This window comes from Pseudomyrmex gracilis, unplaced genomic scaffold, assembly GCF_002006095.1.
Source record: "Pseudomyrmex gracilis isolate BER0280 unplaced genomic scaffold, ASM200609v1 scaffold_357, whole genome shotgun sequence".
NCBI classification, from domain to species: Eukaryota; Metazoa; Arthropoda; class Insecta; order Hymenoptera; family Formicidae; genus Pseudomyrmex; species Pseudomyrmex gracilis.
This window is the reverse complement of record NW_018020941.1, coordinates 55,918-73,232: the sequence shown is the minus strand read 5'-3', so window position 1 is coordinate 73,232 and position 17,315 is coordinate 55,918. Positions and strand designations below refer to the sequence as shown.

The 17,315-nt window shown below is 40.8% G+C and overlaps 1 protein-coding gene across 4 annotated transcripts in view; it reads left to right on the top strand.

The window, feature by feature from the left end:
* LOC109860273 (sodium channel protein 60E-like) overlaps positions 1-17,315 on the top strand; it is an 84,649-nt gene that overhangs the window by 44,114 nt on the left and 23,220 nt on the right. For all 4 annotated transcript variants that reach the window (XM_020439257.1, XM_020439256.1, XM_020439254.1 and 1 more), the window contains 3 exons: positions 8,054-8,262; positions 11,027-11,247; positions 15,477-15,657. In XM_020439257.1, the coding sequence (XP_020294846.1) occupies positions 8,201-8,262; positions 11,027-11,247; positions 15,477-15,657 (464 nt within the window). In that variant the 5' untranslated portion in view covers positions 8,054-8,200. The remainder of the gene's footprint in view (positions 1-8,053; positions 8,263-11,026; positions 11,248-15,476; positions 15,658-17,315) is intronic.

Below are 17,315 nucleotides of genomic sequence, written 5' to 3'. Positions count from 1 at the left end.
TGTACGTACGGTCGACGTTGCAAAAAGTCGGGTCAGAGACTGCTCTGATAACGGCGGTTTTTCCGCCGGACCCGCGAACGAGCTGCACAGCGATATTTTTATGCGAAGCAGTTCGCGAATCGAGTACGACTGTGTACGAGAGAAAGAGAGAGAGAGAAAAAGAAATAAGTGCACTCGTCCTCGTCACGTTTTCGCATTTGAAGAGGCGAGCGAGTGCAATTTCGGTAATTCAGCGTATACATAAAAATTCATGATATACTCTCTCTCTCTCTCTTCCTCTCTCTCTCCCTCTCTCTCTCTCTGTCTCCCTATAGAGATATCACATAAAATACATATTTAAAAAAAGTATGTCTTACTCCTGAAGAGCACTTGTGTTTTTAATGCGGAGAGATACGTTCTTTTCTCTTGTTTTGGGTTACGCCACGGAAACCGAGGAAAGGGCGGAGGGGAGGTTTACACTTCAGCACTCCGCTGAAAGTTACTTTTTCCCCGCGGTCTAATTTACAACATCTGATCTTAGCTTGTGACTATGTGAACGTGGAAGAGAGCACCCGCTAATCCCGGCGACGTGCCCTGAATACGTGAGATAGGATATTCAGCGCCCTATCTGCGACCGACCGAGCTATAATGGGATCCTCGTAGAGCAAACGTTGCAAAAAAATTAGTAGTTTAGTGATCAACCGCGCGCGGATTTTCTCTCTGGCAAGTCGCGGAAATCAAAGATGAAGAAAATACGTGGTAAATATTTATTGCTCTCATGTTAGAAGCCGAAGTTTTCGCACACAGCTTACATACAGGAAACACATACGAGAGGTAAAAGAAATACGTAAAACGTACAATTTCCAGCAATAGACATTTTATTTTCTCTCCTCTCGGTCAGGTTTTCTTTCACGAAGTCGTATTTTATTTTATTTATAATCCAGGATGATACACAAAATAGAACACTTTGAATTTAATGTGGCGTTTTCGCAGCGGGTCAAATCGCTCCTAGAGTAATCAGTGACGTCAATTCGGCAATCAAACAATTCCATCGGTCGATTTGTCAAATTGACGTTATCATTGACGTCAGAACGACACACTGAGAAAATAATTCGTTACACGAACCAAACAGTATTAGTTGTTTGACAAATGATTGATTTGACAATTATTTAGTCGCACTAACAACAGATATAATTCATTCGTGTCAATCGAAAAAAAGTTTTTAATCAAAGATTTCGTGTGATTGTGGCAATGTTTAATTGATCGGATTAAACACATTTTCCGTGTTTTTTCAACAAATTTTTTTCTCAGAATAGCTGCTTTTATCGATGACAATTACATTTGTTATTAGCGTTTGTCGTCTGTGATTTTTGTGTGAGATTGCGGTGTTTTTCTCTTTTGTGATCTCTGAATCTTCATCGAATTACATCATTATCGTCTTCCGGGGTGGAAGTCACGTCGACCCTCATAGGGTCGACGTGATAACGCTGAACCTTTGATATCGAGTTTGTGAATCTCACTTTTCGCTAGTTTTCAGAGTTTCCATCTTACCAAAAACTGTGGGTCTTTGATAGCACAAGAGTGTTTGATGTTCAGATTCAATTCAACTAAATGAAACTTCGAAGCATTTTTTGAAGATGAAAAACTTGGGTTTTTTTTTTTTGCTAACGTATCGGGAGATTTTAGAAGATGTTTCAAAGGAGGAGGAAAAAAGTCAAACCTCAGACACACAAAACGTTGATGAGCAAATATATCTTTATTCAGTAAAATTCTGATCCTCAGATGGGATCATCCTTGAGAAACAAAATTACATTTTTATTGTTACAATAATTAAATTGCGTTTATTCAACAAATAAGCAAAATAAATTGAAACTTACAACATATCAGAATTTAAAAAATCGCCAAGTTCGTCAAAATTTCGCACAGCGCAACATACTCGACAAATTCTGCGATGCGGTTCACCGACTTGCATAAATATGAGCTTTTAATTACGATATGAAATTTAGAAGTAATGAGGTTTTAAATTTCACTAAAAAAAAAAAAAAACATAATTGCTGCGTACTTTCCGAACGACCCAATGGAATCTTTTTCGAAGAATCATCGGCTTTACGTAAGTGTCTCATCATCTGTGATGTTCGCATACGCATTGTATAAAGCGATGGTTTCTTCTTCATACATGTTGCGAAAACAAAAAAAAAACAGAAACCGGACTGTTGTGAAACGGAAAGCAAATTTTTACCGATGTGTTTAATTTTTTCATAAAACCGATAAACTCGCCGAGGATATCGTCGTCGCAATTATAAGATTATGGATTTTCAATTTCCGAGACAAAGAGAGAAAGAGAGAGAGAGAGAGAGAGAGAGAGAGAGAGAGAGAGAGAGAGAGAGATGAGCGCGCGTTGTAGATATGCAATCGCTCCTCCTATTGTACGTGACAAACTTGTCCGCGGCGCTAATTCTCCTCGACGCGGGTCTGACGCATAAATGCGGTCCGATAATTCGACCGCGGTTTATGCTAAATACGCGCGCGGCTTTTACGCCGTGCTCCGACGCGGATGTGAATCCGCACGTGATTGCATTTGAGCGACGCATGCGAATGCGCGACATTACGTGGCGATTGATCCAAAAATAAACGCACCAAATGCGGACGACGACGATGCGTCGCACGAACGACGTCGGACGACACGGACGGCAAAACGCACGTGAGACGCATCGCGACGAGCGGTCGTGTGACCGCGCGTGAGTGCATTTTCTCTCACAACTCTCCGTCCCCGGAGAAAAGTAGTCGGTTCACATTGGGGCCGGTCATGAAGCCATCAAAGCCGACCGCGCGCAATGGCGCGTTTCCGGAGAAGACGCATGTATTATTTATCTGGAACGGGCGCGAAAGCCAAAGCGACACTTCGTGTTGCTCGACGTTGACCTGGTTGGTCAGCTCTGTCCGGCCGTTGGTCGGTCGGTCGGTTGGTCGGTCGGTCGGTCGGTCGGTCGGTCGGTCGGTCGGTGCACGTGTTGCTCGTGCGGAGCATTCAAGGCGCGGATCGATATTAGTCGGTGCAGCGCGCGCGATGCCGCAAAAAGCGCCGGTTTCCCGGTTGCGATAACGGGCCCGCCGTTCACCCCGCGGTCCGAAGACTCTACCACCGAAACGAAATGTGCGAAACGGATAAAAAACAGGAATAGCGAAGGAAGGGAAGAGGGGAAGGATGCAAAAAATATAGCGCAACTTCCCGGAAATTGATTGACACGGAAAATCGGCTGAAACGCGGGCTCGCGGAACCCGAGGCTGTTTTCAAATGGCGTTTAAACACGGAACATGGAGCGGCGGCGAGAATGAAATAAAGAATAGAGCGAGAGATAGATAGATAGAGAGAGACCGACGGGCGGAAAACGTTTTTCCGCCAGTTTTGCCGCGGTATTTGTCTCGTTCCAATTACCCGGGTAATGAAACGATCGAAGATAAACGTACGAAGGTTGTCGGTGTTCGCGCGATCGGGAGAGAATTATCAATTAAAATATTCAAAGAGAGAGAGAGAGAGAGAGAGAGAGAGAAAAGCGCGCTGTTTAGAATTGCATAAATTCCTTCCGGTTTCCCGCGGAACGCGACGAAAGTAGCTTACGTCGAACGACGGTGAAGCTCCTCTTCTCGCGTGAGAAAAACATAGGAGAGACTTTCTGAGGCTATTTCCGCAGGAAGGGTGGGAAAGAGCCGCATGATGCCTGTTTAGATGTAATCTAAACACGGATGTAGTCTAATCTAATACGCTAGGCATTGTGGGTTAATGGCTGATTACACGTGCTCGGTTAATGCAAGGTCAAGCGAGCAAAGGGTTGAAGGGGCGCCAAACCGAGCAATCAACAGACATTATCCTTTATGTGCATAGCTAACCCCCTTTGTCACACGTCATGTGGATATACACGTTATTATGCGATCTTCGGAAAGAGGTGTATCATTAGTATATGTACACAAGTGTGTATTCGTTTTCTTTCGTTCGTTGAGTTTTTTTTTTTTTTTTGTCACTTAGGCCACAGGCTTATATTATCTTTGCCCGTTGTCCCGCTTATTGGCGTGTATTTTTTTCTTTTCCCGCGGTCACTTTTCACGTGTGACAATAAAGTTATCACACACTGATGAAACAACGCTTGAAAAACAGGAAAGTGAAAAATGATTTTTTATTTAAATTGTTTAACCAATAGAATTGTACAGGGCAATTGTTTAGTTATTACACTTTTTACCGTGTACATTTGCTGACAATTGAACATTTGCGGCGAATTTTTTTTTTATCGTTAGGCCGAGCTTACATTTTTATCAGTCTTGCCTGTTGGCGGGATTTTCCTAATGTTGTTGTTATTATTATTATTATTATACACTGATAAAACAACGACGTAAAAAAGGAGCGGGTATGTTTGAACTGTTACGCGTTGTTTAAATTGTTTAACCAATATAGAAGTGAGGAAGACTCATTTTTAATTTACTTTTTTTACGTCCTTCTTTGTTTGCCGAGCAACTAAACGTTCGTGAGGAATAAACGATTATAACTTAGCACAACGGGGGGGGGGGAGGTCTCTTAATAGCGAGGTCTCTCGATATCGATTGCTTGCGCTTTGTCGACAAATCTGCCGCAATTCATCCACCGCAAAGTGGATTTCGCTGCGATTTGCGTACCGATCGCCGCGCGAATGAAACCGCTATTAAACCGCTATTTTATGGTCAATCAATTCCGGGTTTTGATTTCGCCACCTCGCGCGTTCTGTCATTCTCCGCGAATTCGAAACGCACCGCGTCTCGGTGTGACTACCTATAAGGCGCTAAGTCGCAAAAGTTTCGCTTCCGTAAAAACGAGGTCGTTTAAACGCCCGACGAGGATCGACGCGGCGAAGTTTCGAGCGCGCGACGAGAGAAAAGCCGCGAAAACGATCGATATCGTTTTCACTTGTGTGTGTTTTTTTTTTCACACGGTTTCTCGGTTTACACTCGCTGCAGTTCGCGTTTGAAACGCGAACAAAAAAAAAAAAAAAAAAAGAAAAAAAGAAAAAATTGACGCCGATATTAAACTTTCTCGCTCGTTGACTCCTCGACGACGAGGAGATTAATTAATCGGGGAGGGCAAGTGTTGCGTTTTGTTTTTGTTTTGTTTGCCGCGTCGCGCTTAAATAACCATCTCGAGTAGAAAATAGATGGGTTAATTAAAACTAGATAAGTTGATTAAAACGCTTGTTAACGTCGTGTATAATTTCGCTCCGTTCGGAGATGTGAAATAAACTTTTCTAAATTAGACTGTCATGAAACTACTACTGTAACCCGTTCCAATTTCCACTTGTTGGAGTTCCGCGCGCGATGTTAGATTTATTCCTCGCTTCAGCGCCGAATGAATTCTTCATTTTTCATCTTTTCGCCCGTCCGACAGAACTCATACATCTTTAAAAAAAAATGTGACGCTGTCCTTTGCGTTCCGGGTGTCATTTTTTTTCGTCAGCGAAACTTGATCGGACATCGTGTTTTTTTTTTTTTTTTTTTTTGGTTTTGCCAAGTTTTCTCGACGTCGTTCCTCTGTGGCGCGCGAAGGGAGTTACCGACACTCGCGCGCGTTGCGGTCGAGAGAAATCACGTCGTCTGCGTTTTATTTCCGAGTGAGAGAAAGAGACAGAGAAGGAGAGAGAGAGAAACACGCCTTGTTAATGATCCTCCACTCGCGTGTAAATAGGAGCAAAATTAACCGCGGGAGAATTTACACGGTCGTCGGCGGAAGAAAAACGCGCGCCCGCTGGAATGGGGGTAAAACACGTTGCGGGCACGGGGGGAGGGAGGGAAGTTCGTCCGGCGAAAGGGTTAAACGATGCAAATTGCGACGACTGCCGCGATGCGCGTCATTTCTGCGCGCATATTTTTCAGTCCGAGAGAGAGAGAGAGAGTCGGTCCTCGAGGCGACGACATGCTCTCTCTCACCCCCCTTTTCTCCCCGATTAATAATCCCGGCTCCGGCATGCTCCACTTTCAGCGTCGCATCTGATGACTCGAAAAGTAGGCCGTTGGCCTTCGTCGGTTCCGTTTCTCGGGAAGCTCGTGAAAAGCCGAGCTTTGGCTCGGTCATGAGAAAGAAACAAAAAAAAAAAAAAAAAATCGAAATCTAATCCGAAAAAAATGAACGATTACAACACACACAAGTCTTTTGGAAAGTCCCCCGATAATGAGCGAACGTCGGTCGAATAACGTATATAGGTAGATCGCCGGGAGAGAAAAGTGAATAAATGAACGATTGTGGCAATGTCGGGATGAAATTTTTATCGACAGACACAGTGTATCGATTTTGTCAAGTGACGAGGCGAATTTGTGCGAGGACTCTCGTCTGTTCTTCTTCTTCTTCATTTTTGCAATCCCGACGTTTGCAAATCTCGATGTGTATATTTTACGGAGATAGCGATTAACAAATCAGCAATCTCGTCGTCGCGCTGAAACACACGAGAGAAAGTAATGATCGTATCCGCGCCGGTTTCTAAAATCATCCCGCGAACCGGAATTATATTCGTACAGGTGCCCCCGTCGACGTTATCTGAATGCTGAAACGACTTGTTAATAATTACGCGTTGACCCACTGCCGCTTTCGGAGGCCGCGCCGCCGTCTTATAGCGCGCGTCGCTTTAAAGCTACGTATTCGGGAAGCAGCGAGCCGCGTAAAACCGGCCCGGACCAGCCGTTATCTCACGCTTTATATTTTGTTTCGCAAAAATTTATATTCTCAAGAATATACGCGACGATCGCACGTGGCGGATCGCGCGTCTCTCTTCTTCGAGGAGGGCGATTGATAAGCCGAAACTACGCAGACGAGTCGAGTCTCGGTAGTGAGTCTTTGTGACGAGTCTTATTCTTCAGAAGAGCGAAATGTCAAGCGCTGGCTCATTAACGTGGCGTTTGTGCGACGGTGGCACCTCGTCAAGGTAGACGCTCTCAGTAATTTTTGACGATGCACCCGCGGCTCAACTGTTAATGCAACGACTCAAATTTTTAGTCGGACTTGTTCTTCTTCTTTCTCTCTTCTCGTCAATCGCACCCTCTCGTGCATCATACATGTTTGATATTCTCGCGCGAATGGATCGAAACGCGCCGTTTTTCCATCCGTATATATATATATATATATATATATATAAAGCCGCGTGCGAGAGAATATTATTCTCCGGAGTGAGCATCGTCCATGTGAAACGCAATACGGTCTGCTTATATACACGTACATAGCGAGCGCTCCGATAACGCCGGCTGATCTTCTCGCTAGATTGCTCTAAATGGATTATAGTCCCCGAGCGGCGGCCCTTTATAGAGCTCAAAGGTCACCCGAACTTACAATTTCGCATATTCCGCTTCGTCGAAGAAGCGCGCGTTTCCATTTGCAAAATGCTTTCCATAAACAGAAAAGTACTTCCAGTTGAAATCCCTTTTTTGAAAGTAACAAAAAATATACACTTTTCAGGTCGTACGTGGTTCCAACCGTATATGTACGTAACGAAACACCAGAAATAAAAGTGACACCGGTCATTTTTTGCAGTGGTTTTTTTTTTAATTAAACTCATCGAAAGGAGTCTCCATGCGAGATGAAACCTCTCGAGCGTTTGAAGTATTTTCGAATCGAGTTTAACTTTAAATTATTATGTGAATTCTCTTCATCTAGCGCATTGGGGTTTGTCAAAACCGAATTAATCTCTTTGCTGGTTTAAAAAAATAATTATTTTTATATTCTATTGATTCTAATCCATGTGAACTCTGACATTCATGTCCTACGCGAGTTTTTTTTTTATTAGTTAAAACGTTGCAAAAATCTGTAAAAATTCACGGAGCTTTATTCCAGATTAAGGAAATAACATTAGTTTTGCTGTTGTTTTTATTCTCTTCTTTAAAAAAACTATACCGAAGGATTTTATTTTCAAAAATTACTCGGACGACAAGTTCAGAGGTTTACAGGATTAGAATTAATTCTCTTAGATTTTTTTGTTTTTAGAGAAAATTTGTTTTAACAAAAATTGAAGAATTTTCGAGAAGACAGACAAAAAAAGTAAAGTCGCGCGGCTGTGTGTTGTTGTTTCAGACGTTCTGCGTGGTGTCCAAGAGGTTCCGGAAGAACTACATCCATAGGTTTACGGCGACCAATAGTTGGTTCATATTCTCCCCGTGGAATCCGATACGGCGGTGGTGCATCTTCCTGAGTACGAATCAGTACTTCGATTACGTGGTCATGACTACAATACTTACTAACTGCGTCTTCCTGGCCATGACCGAAACCTTCGAGGAAGCCGAGTAAGTATAGAGGCGCCTCATGATTATGTATGCGGCGATTGGATACGAAACGTCCATTAGGAAATCTGTCTGCACGCTCGCGCGTAATGGGAAGAAGATTCGCTTTTGCGTTCGAAGCGATTTTTTTAGCAATTTTTCGCGACAAGCGAAAATCCCTCCGCGAGTTGAGCTTCACAACAAAAAGGCTCTTTACCTTCGGTTACTCGGATTCCGCGGATTCGCGACATATTCGGGAGAACTTGATAACGGACCGATGGGTTAGTGCACTTTAAACATGCACAAAACTGACGTTCATTTTCATATGTGTGCTCGCTCGGCGTGTAATCCTCTTAAGTTAAGTATCCTCCAGCGAGAGAGAGAGAGAGAGAGAGAGAAAGAGAGGAGGACTAGGATTCGCGACGATTTCTCGTCGCAGGAAACTGCGGACGGCAATTCGTTTTAACGCTCTCCCGCCGAATATGCTCTCTCCCCGACAATTTGCCCCCCGCAACTGCAAAGGCGTGTCAGACTAACGAGCTTTTCAGGCTCGGTGAATAAGTGATCTCTTCAAACTTCGCGCTGTGAAAGTTAATTGGCCTAACTCGTTCAAAGATAAGAGATTGATACGTTTCTCGCGAGCGGATTAATTAAAATCCCATCCAAAAATCATTCATAATTTACGTATATTCCTCGTTTCTCGCGAAATTTCAAGACGACGTACGTCCCTTTCTCTCAGAAGAAAAGCCAAAAAAAAAACTTCAAGTAAGGTAAATGATCAATGGCCGGATAAGCCGGTCGGACGTTTATTAAAGAAATAATTATGACGAAGTGTTTTTTATGTACGTAAAGGTGAAAAATAACAACAATAATAAAATATACAATCAATATAAATAACACAACAATATCAAAAATATATAAATATTATATAACATGAAATAATTGTGTGTGATAAAAATAATTATAAAATATATTTGATAAAATAGACATGTATAAATTATCTAACAAAGTAATTTTATAATACAAAATAAAACTATACATAAATACATACATAAATAACTATAAATATATAGTGTTTATAAATTTATTAAATCAAGAAATAGGATTCTCTGAGAGCCACACGTTGGATCTTGCGCGAAGTATATTTTTAACATGTAAATTACTACGCATAGAAAATTCAAATTAAACAACAATTTTTTAAATTAACACTTGATATAAGATGCTTATAAATTTTTATGTATTAATATATTTTTATATTCACACATTGCATACTTGTATATTAATACGTAAAAGCATAAAAAAAAAGTTTAAAAACCACTTGAAGCATTGAGAATGTTTTTGTATTTGCGCGTAAAAGAATTGTTTCTTTGATAAATGTCATTTACCTGTCATTTACCTTGAACCGACTTTACTATATTTACGTTATGTATGTGCGGCAATGATACGGTTCTCTTTGATGACTCGAGTGCGCTCGATGATCCCACACTCGTGCAAAATGTTCATTAAGGAGCGCGTCGGGTCGCGCATTTTGCACAACAGAGGAGCACCTCATCACGGTCGCACAAAAGCGGAAACAAAGCCCGACGCGCTGCGGTTATTCCGTGCACTCGCGGCAGAATGCGGGTTGGATCTGTCACCGCGGCGACGAAGATGGTCGAAATGCCGCAGGACGCAACGTTTGAGACGCGGGAAAGCTTGAAGAGGAAGAAGATCGCGCCTTTCTTGTCCGCCATTCGAATTGGGTCGGAGGTTTTTTGTCTCGCGGACGATAACCGAGAGGGAAGAGAAGTTTGTGGCTTCTCGCGCAAAGCGAATTGGTTTATTGCTCGACATTAGCCAATTACTCACAGAACGGAGATCTCGTCGTAGATAAAAAAAAAAAAAAACTGCAGTTACTTGCGAGCATACTTTTAGACACTCTGTTACTCGCTTGTTATCCTTTTGTGCGCAATGTAAAGATTCTTTATGTTGCAATTTTATTTACACGCTGCGTTGAAAAAGTTAAATTGATCGCTCGCATTTCGCTCGCAGCGCTACACTCGACGTGATTGATCCGAGTGGTTGAACGAGACAAGATGATTTATGTATAGACGCAGTCCGGACTTGCATCTACTTCCAATTTGAACGACACATAATCAGTCAAGTGCGGAATAATATCCTGCAGATGTATCGCGCGCGATCGATTAGTTTCAATATAGCAAGTATTTAAATCCTCTTATAAAACGCTTGAGAACAATCGGAGAGTTGAATTTTAAAAACTACTTTCTTTATTTAAACTAAGAAATGAAATGAAATTCGATTCTACTTTCTATTTATTTGCAATTTCTTTAATATCAAAATATTTTCAACGTTTAACTTAATATTTTTGAATAATTAACTAACAAACAAGCTTTCAGCTACAGAGAGATCTTTAATATTTCGCACTTGGTGAGTTTTTCCTTGGTGAGATAAAGTTATCTCGGAACATTTTTGTAATTTAAAACAAAAACCGTGAGAAATATCCCCGTCGGGTTTTGGTGTCGTTCTAGCGAAACAGCTTCTTTAAATTTTTTTTTTCTGACAAATAAGAGAAATGTCACGCAAAACGTTTTCGCAACAGTTTCGTCGCGAAAAATAAATCTGACGTCATGGTCCAAGCGAAAGAAGCTGTAACGCGTTTGTTGTTGCGTGACTTTTTGGTCAAAAATACGTCACGGGATTTCGATAATAAATGATAACGCTTGTGCATGCCCGTACCGGACGGTGCGGAGTAAATTCACGCGTTCGCTCTCTGTTTCTCGTGTTGCAGATATTTCTTCCTAGCCGTGTACACGGCTGAAATGGTGATAAAATCAATAGCGAAGGGATTTATATTGAACAAGTACACTTATCTGCGGAATCCCTGGAACTGGCTGGACTTCGTGGTGATTAGCAGCGGATACGCCACTATCGGGATGGAGGTCGGGAATCTGGCCGGTCTCAGGACGTTCAGGGTGTTGAGAGCACTTAAGACTGTATCCATTATGCCAGGTAAACCACGCGCGCGTCTCAAAAACGAATGCGCGCGTATTTTCAGATATACAAAGGTAAATGTCTCAGCGACCGGACGTTTATTAGATGTACGTAAATATTGTTGTACGTATTGATCACAGCAATTCTCGATAGTTTTAATTTAAGATATATTTTTATTGCAACGAAATATACGGCTCTGTTGAATATAAAGTAAATCAAGAAATAAAGCTTTGACAGCCAATCGCTGGACGTATGTGCGAGTTATATTTTTAAGTGTAAGTTTGAGGTCACAAAATTATACAATAATATTCTTTTAGTCAAATTTTTTTTTTTCACAATTATAGCGTACGCATCCTGTTCTGTAAATTCTTTCTCACATCACAGAGATTGTTTGTCGCGATTGTCAATACAAAATTTTAAAAAAGTAAAAACTACATTCTTTGACAATTTTTTATAAATTTGTTAAGTTACAAATACTTACGGTTACTTGACATTTGGTTTCACGTTGAATTACAAATACTTAAGATTATTATAGCGGTTGATATTTGATGTTGATTTCACGTTACACGGAGCGGCCTGTGGCTCAGTTGATTTGTGCGGGACTAGTAACCAGAAGATCCCAGGTTCGAATCCGGACAAAAGTATGTTCGGATTTTTACGGGTCGCTCTCCCTCTGACGAGCTTGATAGCTCACCGAGATGTATCTCTGTCAACGAGATTTCTCTCTCGATTTGAAGTATTTTATAACTTCACTTCCGGTGGTTCGGAATCCACTTAAAATTTGTAGGTCCATTGTTACACACTACAATTCGCACAAAAGTGTAACTGAAATAAAGGCTAAATAGTCTTCTCTCAGCTATATAATATCAGCGTATGATGTCGAAAAAATGTTTCCATTTTCATTCTGATCTTCGGATGTGATCACAACAAAAAATCTGAGGCTATATTATGTTACTTAATTTTTTTTTATACTTTATACAAAAAAATTTGAGTTATAAAAGGTTAACACTCAAATTAATACACAAAAAAAATTTTAATTGAATAATAATCTGAGAATTCATATAAAATGCTACTTTGCGTCATGTATATATGAATCGTCCATTTAACTCTTCAATGAAATTTTAAAAACTTCCAAAACATTGCAAAAGAGACATCTTGGTCAGGAATTGTTTATTTATTTCTAATTTTCTATGTGTGTAGTAATTTACATATTTTACGTTCAAAATATATTACGCACGTACATCCAGCGTTTGGCTCTCAAACTCTTAATTCTTGAGTTTTCTCTTTAGTTTTAACTTATGGTTTAGTTTCCAACTTCGAAGATAAATGTTTTGTTACAATTATATTTAAATGAGAACGGAGGACAGGCCAATAAGAATCTGAAACACGTTGATTGCTGTTTTCAAATTCTTTAGTATGACTCAATAAATTGCAAACGTGTCGATCTCTGCGATCTTTATCAGTGTCTCGCTATATATAAAATTGATCGAGAGAGAAACAATATTTACAAAATTAAAAAAAATAAAATAAGACACTATGAGAGGTAATATCTTGTTGCTTATGATATTAAACTCAAGAGATGCAGTTGGTTTGTAAAGACCGAACAGTCAAAGTTGCTATCACAATTTTCATTTTAAAAACACACAACCAACCGTGTTCGTACTCCTATTGGTCTTCGTTTATTTTTAAAAATCTGCCAACATCGTTCTGAATTTTTAACAAATGTTCGACCAGTTGTCCGGTCATTGGGACACTTATCTTATCCGACGATATAACCGACATAGAAAAAAAAAAAAAAAAGAAACGGTAAATATGGAATCTTCATTTTTAATTGGAAGAAAATTGAAGTTTCCACTTTGTTCATTCCATTAACCGCTCGAAATAATTTATTTTTTCCATTAATATACGAGTGAACGCGCGTGAATAATAAGTTCATCTTCGTGCGAGCGCGCAAAGCTTGAAAAAGGAAATTATTTTCTAGAGTTAAACCGACTTGCTTTATATCGCGGTCACAAACTGCTGCGACATATCGATTTCGTCGTTTGCGCAATATTTAAGCGCGGCGCTCGAATGTGCGCTTGATCGATACCGGACACACCGGACGCGCATTAATCAGTCGGCAAACAAACCAAACGGATCGTAATTAATTCGCGCTTTTAATCAGGCGTGTATTAAATCAAGCGCCCGCGTGCGTTTCGCTGAAATGAGCACAAATGATCGCTTCGCGGATAACTAAAAGTCCGGTGAATAAATTTCGCGTGATGATCGCGTATGTCGTGATTTATCGCCCGTGCGCTCGCGCGTTTACCTTATTCGCGCGGACAACGGCCGAACGACAGTCGAGAAATTCACGCTTGTAATATTCATTGCCGCACGGTCTTTGTTTGAAAACAACGCGCGTAACAAATTTGTAAAAAAATAACTTAAAAAAAAAAACAATTGAGTCCGAATGATTATCGCAACGAAATATGCGCGCGAAATATCCGCAAAATGAAATACTCTCGCGAGTATACTGTCTTCCGTCTCTGGCGAAATATATGCACGACGTGGCGGGGGCTTTAAACCGAGCGCGGTGAAACTTGGCGCGAAATAACAAAGGTGGGCAGAAAGCGCGGAAACGGGTGAACCGTATATACCGCAGGAAACTCGGCGCGAAACGAGCTTAGCCAAATTAAAGAGATCAAAAGGCATAATATACGGGAGAGGGGGAGGTGGAGGGACTCTAGAAACTGGCAAGAGCAGTCAGTTCGCTGACCACTCGGACGAAAATACAAAAGCGCGGTCGAGAGTACGGCGGAAGCGGATTTAAGTTTTCCGCAGAGAAGATGACAGGTCGACCGTGTGTGGAGACCGACGAACTTAAACGCGTATAGAGGCCAACTCTCTCGCGAGAGTGCAAAATTCGAAATATCGTCTGTCATATAGCGGTATGGTCCGCGAGGACTACCGCCCGCGGATTATTTCACATATCGCCCCGTCCGTCCGTTCCACTTCACGTTCCACGCGCACGTTCGATGAAAAGGGACCAGCGATTCATCTCTTGACGAGGTCCCGTTTTATATCAATTTTGTATTCAACCGGCGTGTGTCACAAAAGTTGCATCGCGAAAATAAATACACGCTCAACTGATATCTCACACACACACACGTATGTGAACATCGATATCGTTTCAACCGATTTTTCTTTTTTTTTTTTTAGATCGTACGAATTGTTAACTGCGAAAAGATTTGTGTTTTTCAATATTTGATTCAGAACGGAAATACAAAATTAAAGCAAACACGGAAAATTCCGTTCGAGTTTTTTTTGTATATTTTTTTTTGTTTGTTATATCGCGTATGAAATATTGAGGCACATTAAACATTTATCACCGATTACGTGGTTATCGTTCCATTTTCCGAACGAGGGAAATTTTTTTTTGCCGGCGACAGGGGAGGAGGGTTCTCGCGCGAGAACAGAGACGGAGCGTGCGCGCATATTTAGTAGTAGTAACACGGCGGCATTTCGCGACGGTGTATCGCGTGATCGAGATGAATGTCGCCGATAAAAGATAAGCTAGCTCGGAGGAGAGTACGACGCTCGCTTGATACGCACGAGAATAAGAGAAAGAGAAAGAAAGACCGCGGAGAAACACACGAGAGAGATGGAAAGAACCGATGAAGGCGAGGAACAATGGAGGCCGCGCGGGGCGGCGGCGACGCGCTTGCGTTTACCGGGAAAATCTTAAAGGCCGATGAATGAATGCTCCGCTAACGACACGTCGTCGTCGGGTGGAAAGTGCGGGTTGAATGGCGCATCTTAGGCGGTAGATCAATAGGACACTTTTCAAGCAAAAAAACGCGCTTCTCTTCTCGGAGTCTGTGTGTATGTGTGTGTGTGTGTGTGTAATCTCGGAGGTAAGTCAGCTTTTACATCATCACAGTCGCGGTTTATTCCCCGAAGTTAATGGCGCGGGCATTAATAATCGCGATTGTTAGTCACTCGGAGCTCGTGAGTTTTTCCGGTAATAGCTCCGCGCGCGCGCGCGCGCGTGGCTCTTATCGCGATTGCTCCCCGGAATAAATATATATGATTTTCAGCTTTCAGACGAAATTACCGTTATCGTGCGAAAAATTCACGTTTTGTTACTTTTTGTTTTTACGATCCTACTTGTGTGCGAGATATACACACGTGTTTCAATGTAACATCTTGACTGAGATTGTAAACAAACAAGTTTGTTTAAATTGCGGTTGTGTTGTGTGTGTTTACAGGTCTAAAGACTATCATCAACGCACTGCTGCACAGCTTCAAGCAACTCGCCGAAGTAATGACGCTGACAATTTTCTGTCTGATGGTCTTTGCACTGTTCGCTCTGCAGGTTTACATGGGCGAGCTTAGAAATAAGTGCGTGAAGCATCAAGAACCGAACGCCACGCAAATCGATTGGATCGAGTAAGTTTTCTCTCTCTCTCTTTCTCTCTCTCTCTCTCTCTTTTTCCCTCAAAATGTTTCTGATTATTTCATTTTTTTTTTTCGTCTGTGTCGTTTTCGCGCGACTGAATAACTACCAGGTAAATAATTTCTGTTTCCGCGCGAGTAATTAGAGCCCGCGAATAATCAGCCGCACGTTAAGTATATCCGTAATCTGTTCACACGACGGTTTGTACGGATCTCCCCGCGTATTTCTCACATCTTAATGAAGATCGGAGTAAATGGAGTAGAATAATTAAACGCAAGAGGGTTATCGATTTTTTTTCTCGAGTGAATATGTAATGTGTACTAATGGGATCTGTGTGTGTGTGTGTGTACCTCAACTATTTACACTAGAACTAGCAAACTCGTCAAACTCGATGGTTTTCAAATTTCTCGCTTTAATTGAAAGTGAATGATTTATTTAACCCTCTACAACCCGAATGTTTTTCGTGACAATAAAAAAATTTATATAACGTGAAATTAACAAAAAATATCAACCTCTAGAATATAAACTAAAACGCAGGATATACGTGTGTAATATATTTCGAACGTGTAATTTACTACATACAGAACATTCGAATTGAATAACAATTCCCAGCCAAAATGTCATTTTTACAATAGGAGTTTTGAAAATTTTATTGCGGAGTTAAAAGGATAACTCCGATACATACGTGACGTAGAGTAGTATCTTAAATGAATTTTCAAATTATTATTCAATTTAAATTTTTTATGTGTATTAATTTGAGTGTTAACCTTTTATAACTCAAATTTTTTTGTATAAAGTATAAAAAAATTAAGTAACATAAATATAGCCTCAGATTTTTTGTTGTGATCACATCTGTTAAGATCATAAAATAGGAACATCTCTTCGACATCATACGCTGATATTATATAGCTGAGAGAAGACTATTTAGCCTTTATTTCAGTTACACTCTCGTGCGGATCGTAGTGTGTAACAATGGACCTACAAATTTTAAGTGGATTCCGAACCACCGGAAGTGAAGTTATAAATACTTCAAATCGAGAGAGAAATCTCGTTGACAGAGATACATCTCGGTGAGCTATCAAAGCTCGTCAGAGGGAGAGCGACCCGTAAAAATCCGAACATACTTTTGTCCGGATTCGAACCTGGGATCTTCTGATTACTAGTCCCGCACAAATCAACTGAGCCCACAGGCCGCTCCGTGTAACGTGAAATTAACATCAAATATCAATCGCTATAGTAATCTTAAGTATTTGTAATTGAACGTGAAACCAAATGTCAATGTCTAGTAACCGTAAATATGTGTAACTTAACAAATTTATAAAAAATTGTCAAAGAATGTAGTTTTTAGTTTTTTAAAATTTTGTCTTGAAAATCGCGACAAACAATCTTCATGATTACAAAAAAGTAACGACAGAACGAGCTGCGTACATCACATTGTGGCTAAAAATTGAATATAAATTTAAAATAATATTACATCAGTGACTTTAAAGTTACAAGGCGTTATAGAGGGTTAATGTTGCGTTTATTCAATTATAACTTTTATTTTAAATAAAAACCAAACATAAAAACACATTCAATGTTTCTTTCAAATCCGTCAAATTGACGGATGTGATGAAACTGGATATATATTCAACACATATATTTGTTAGTA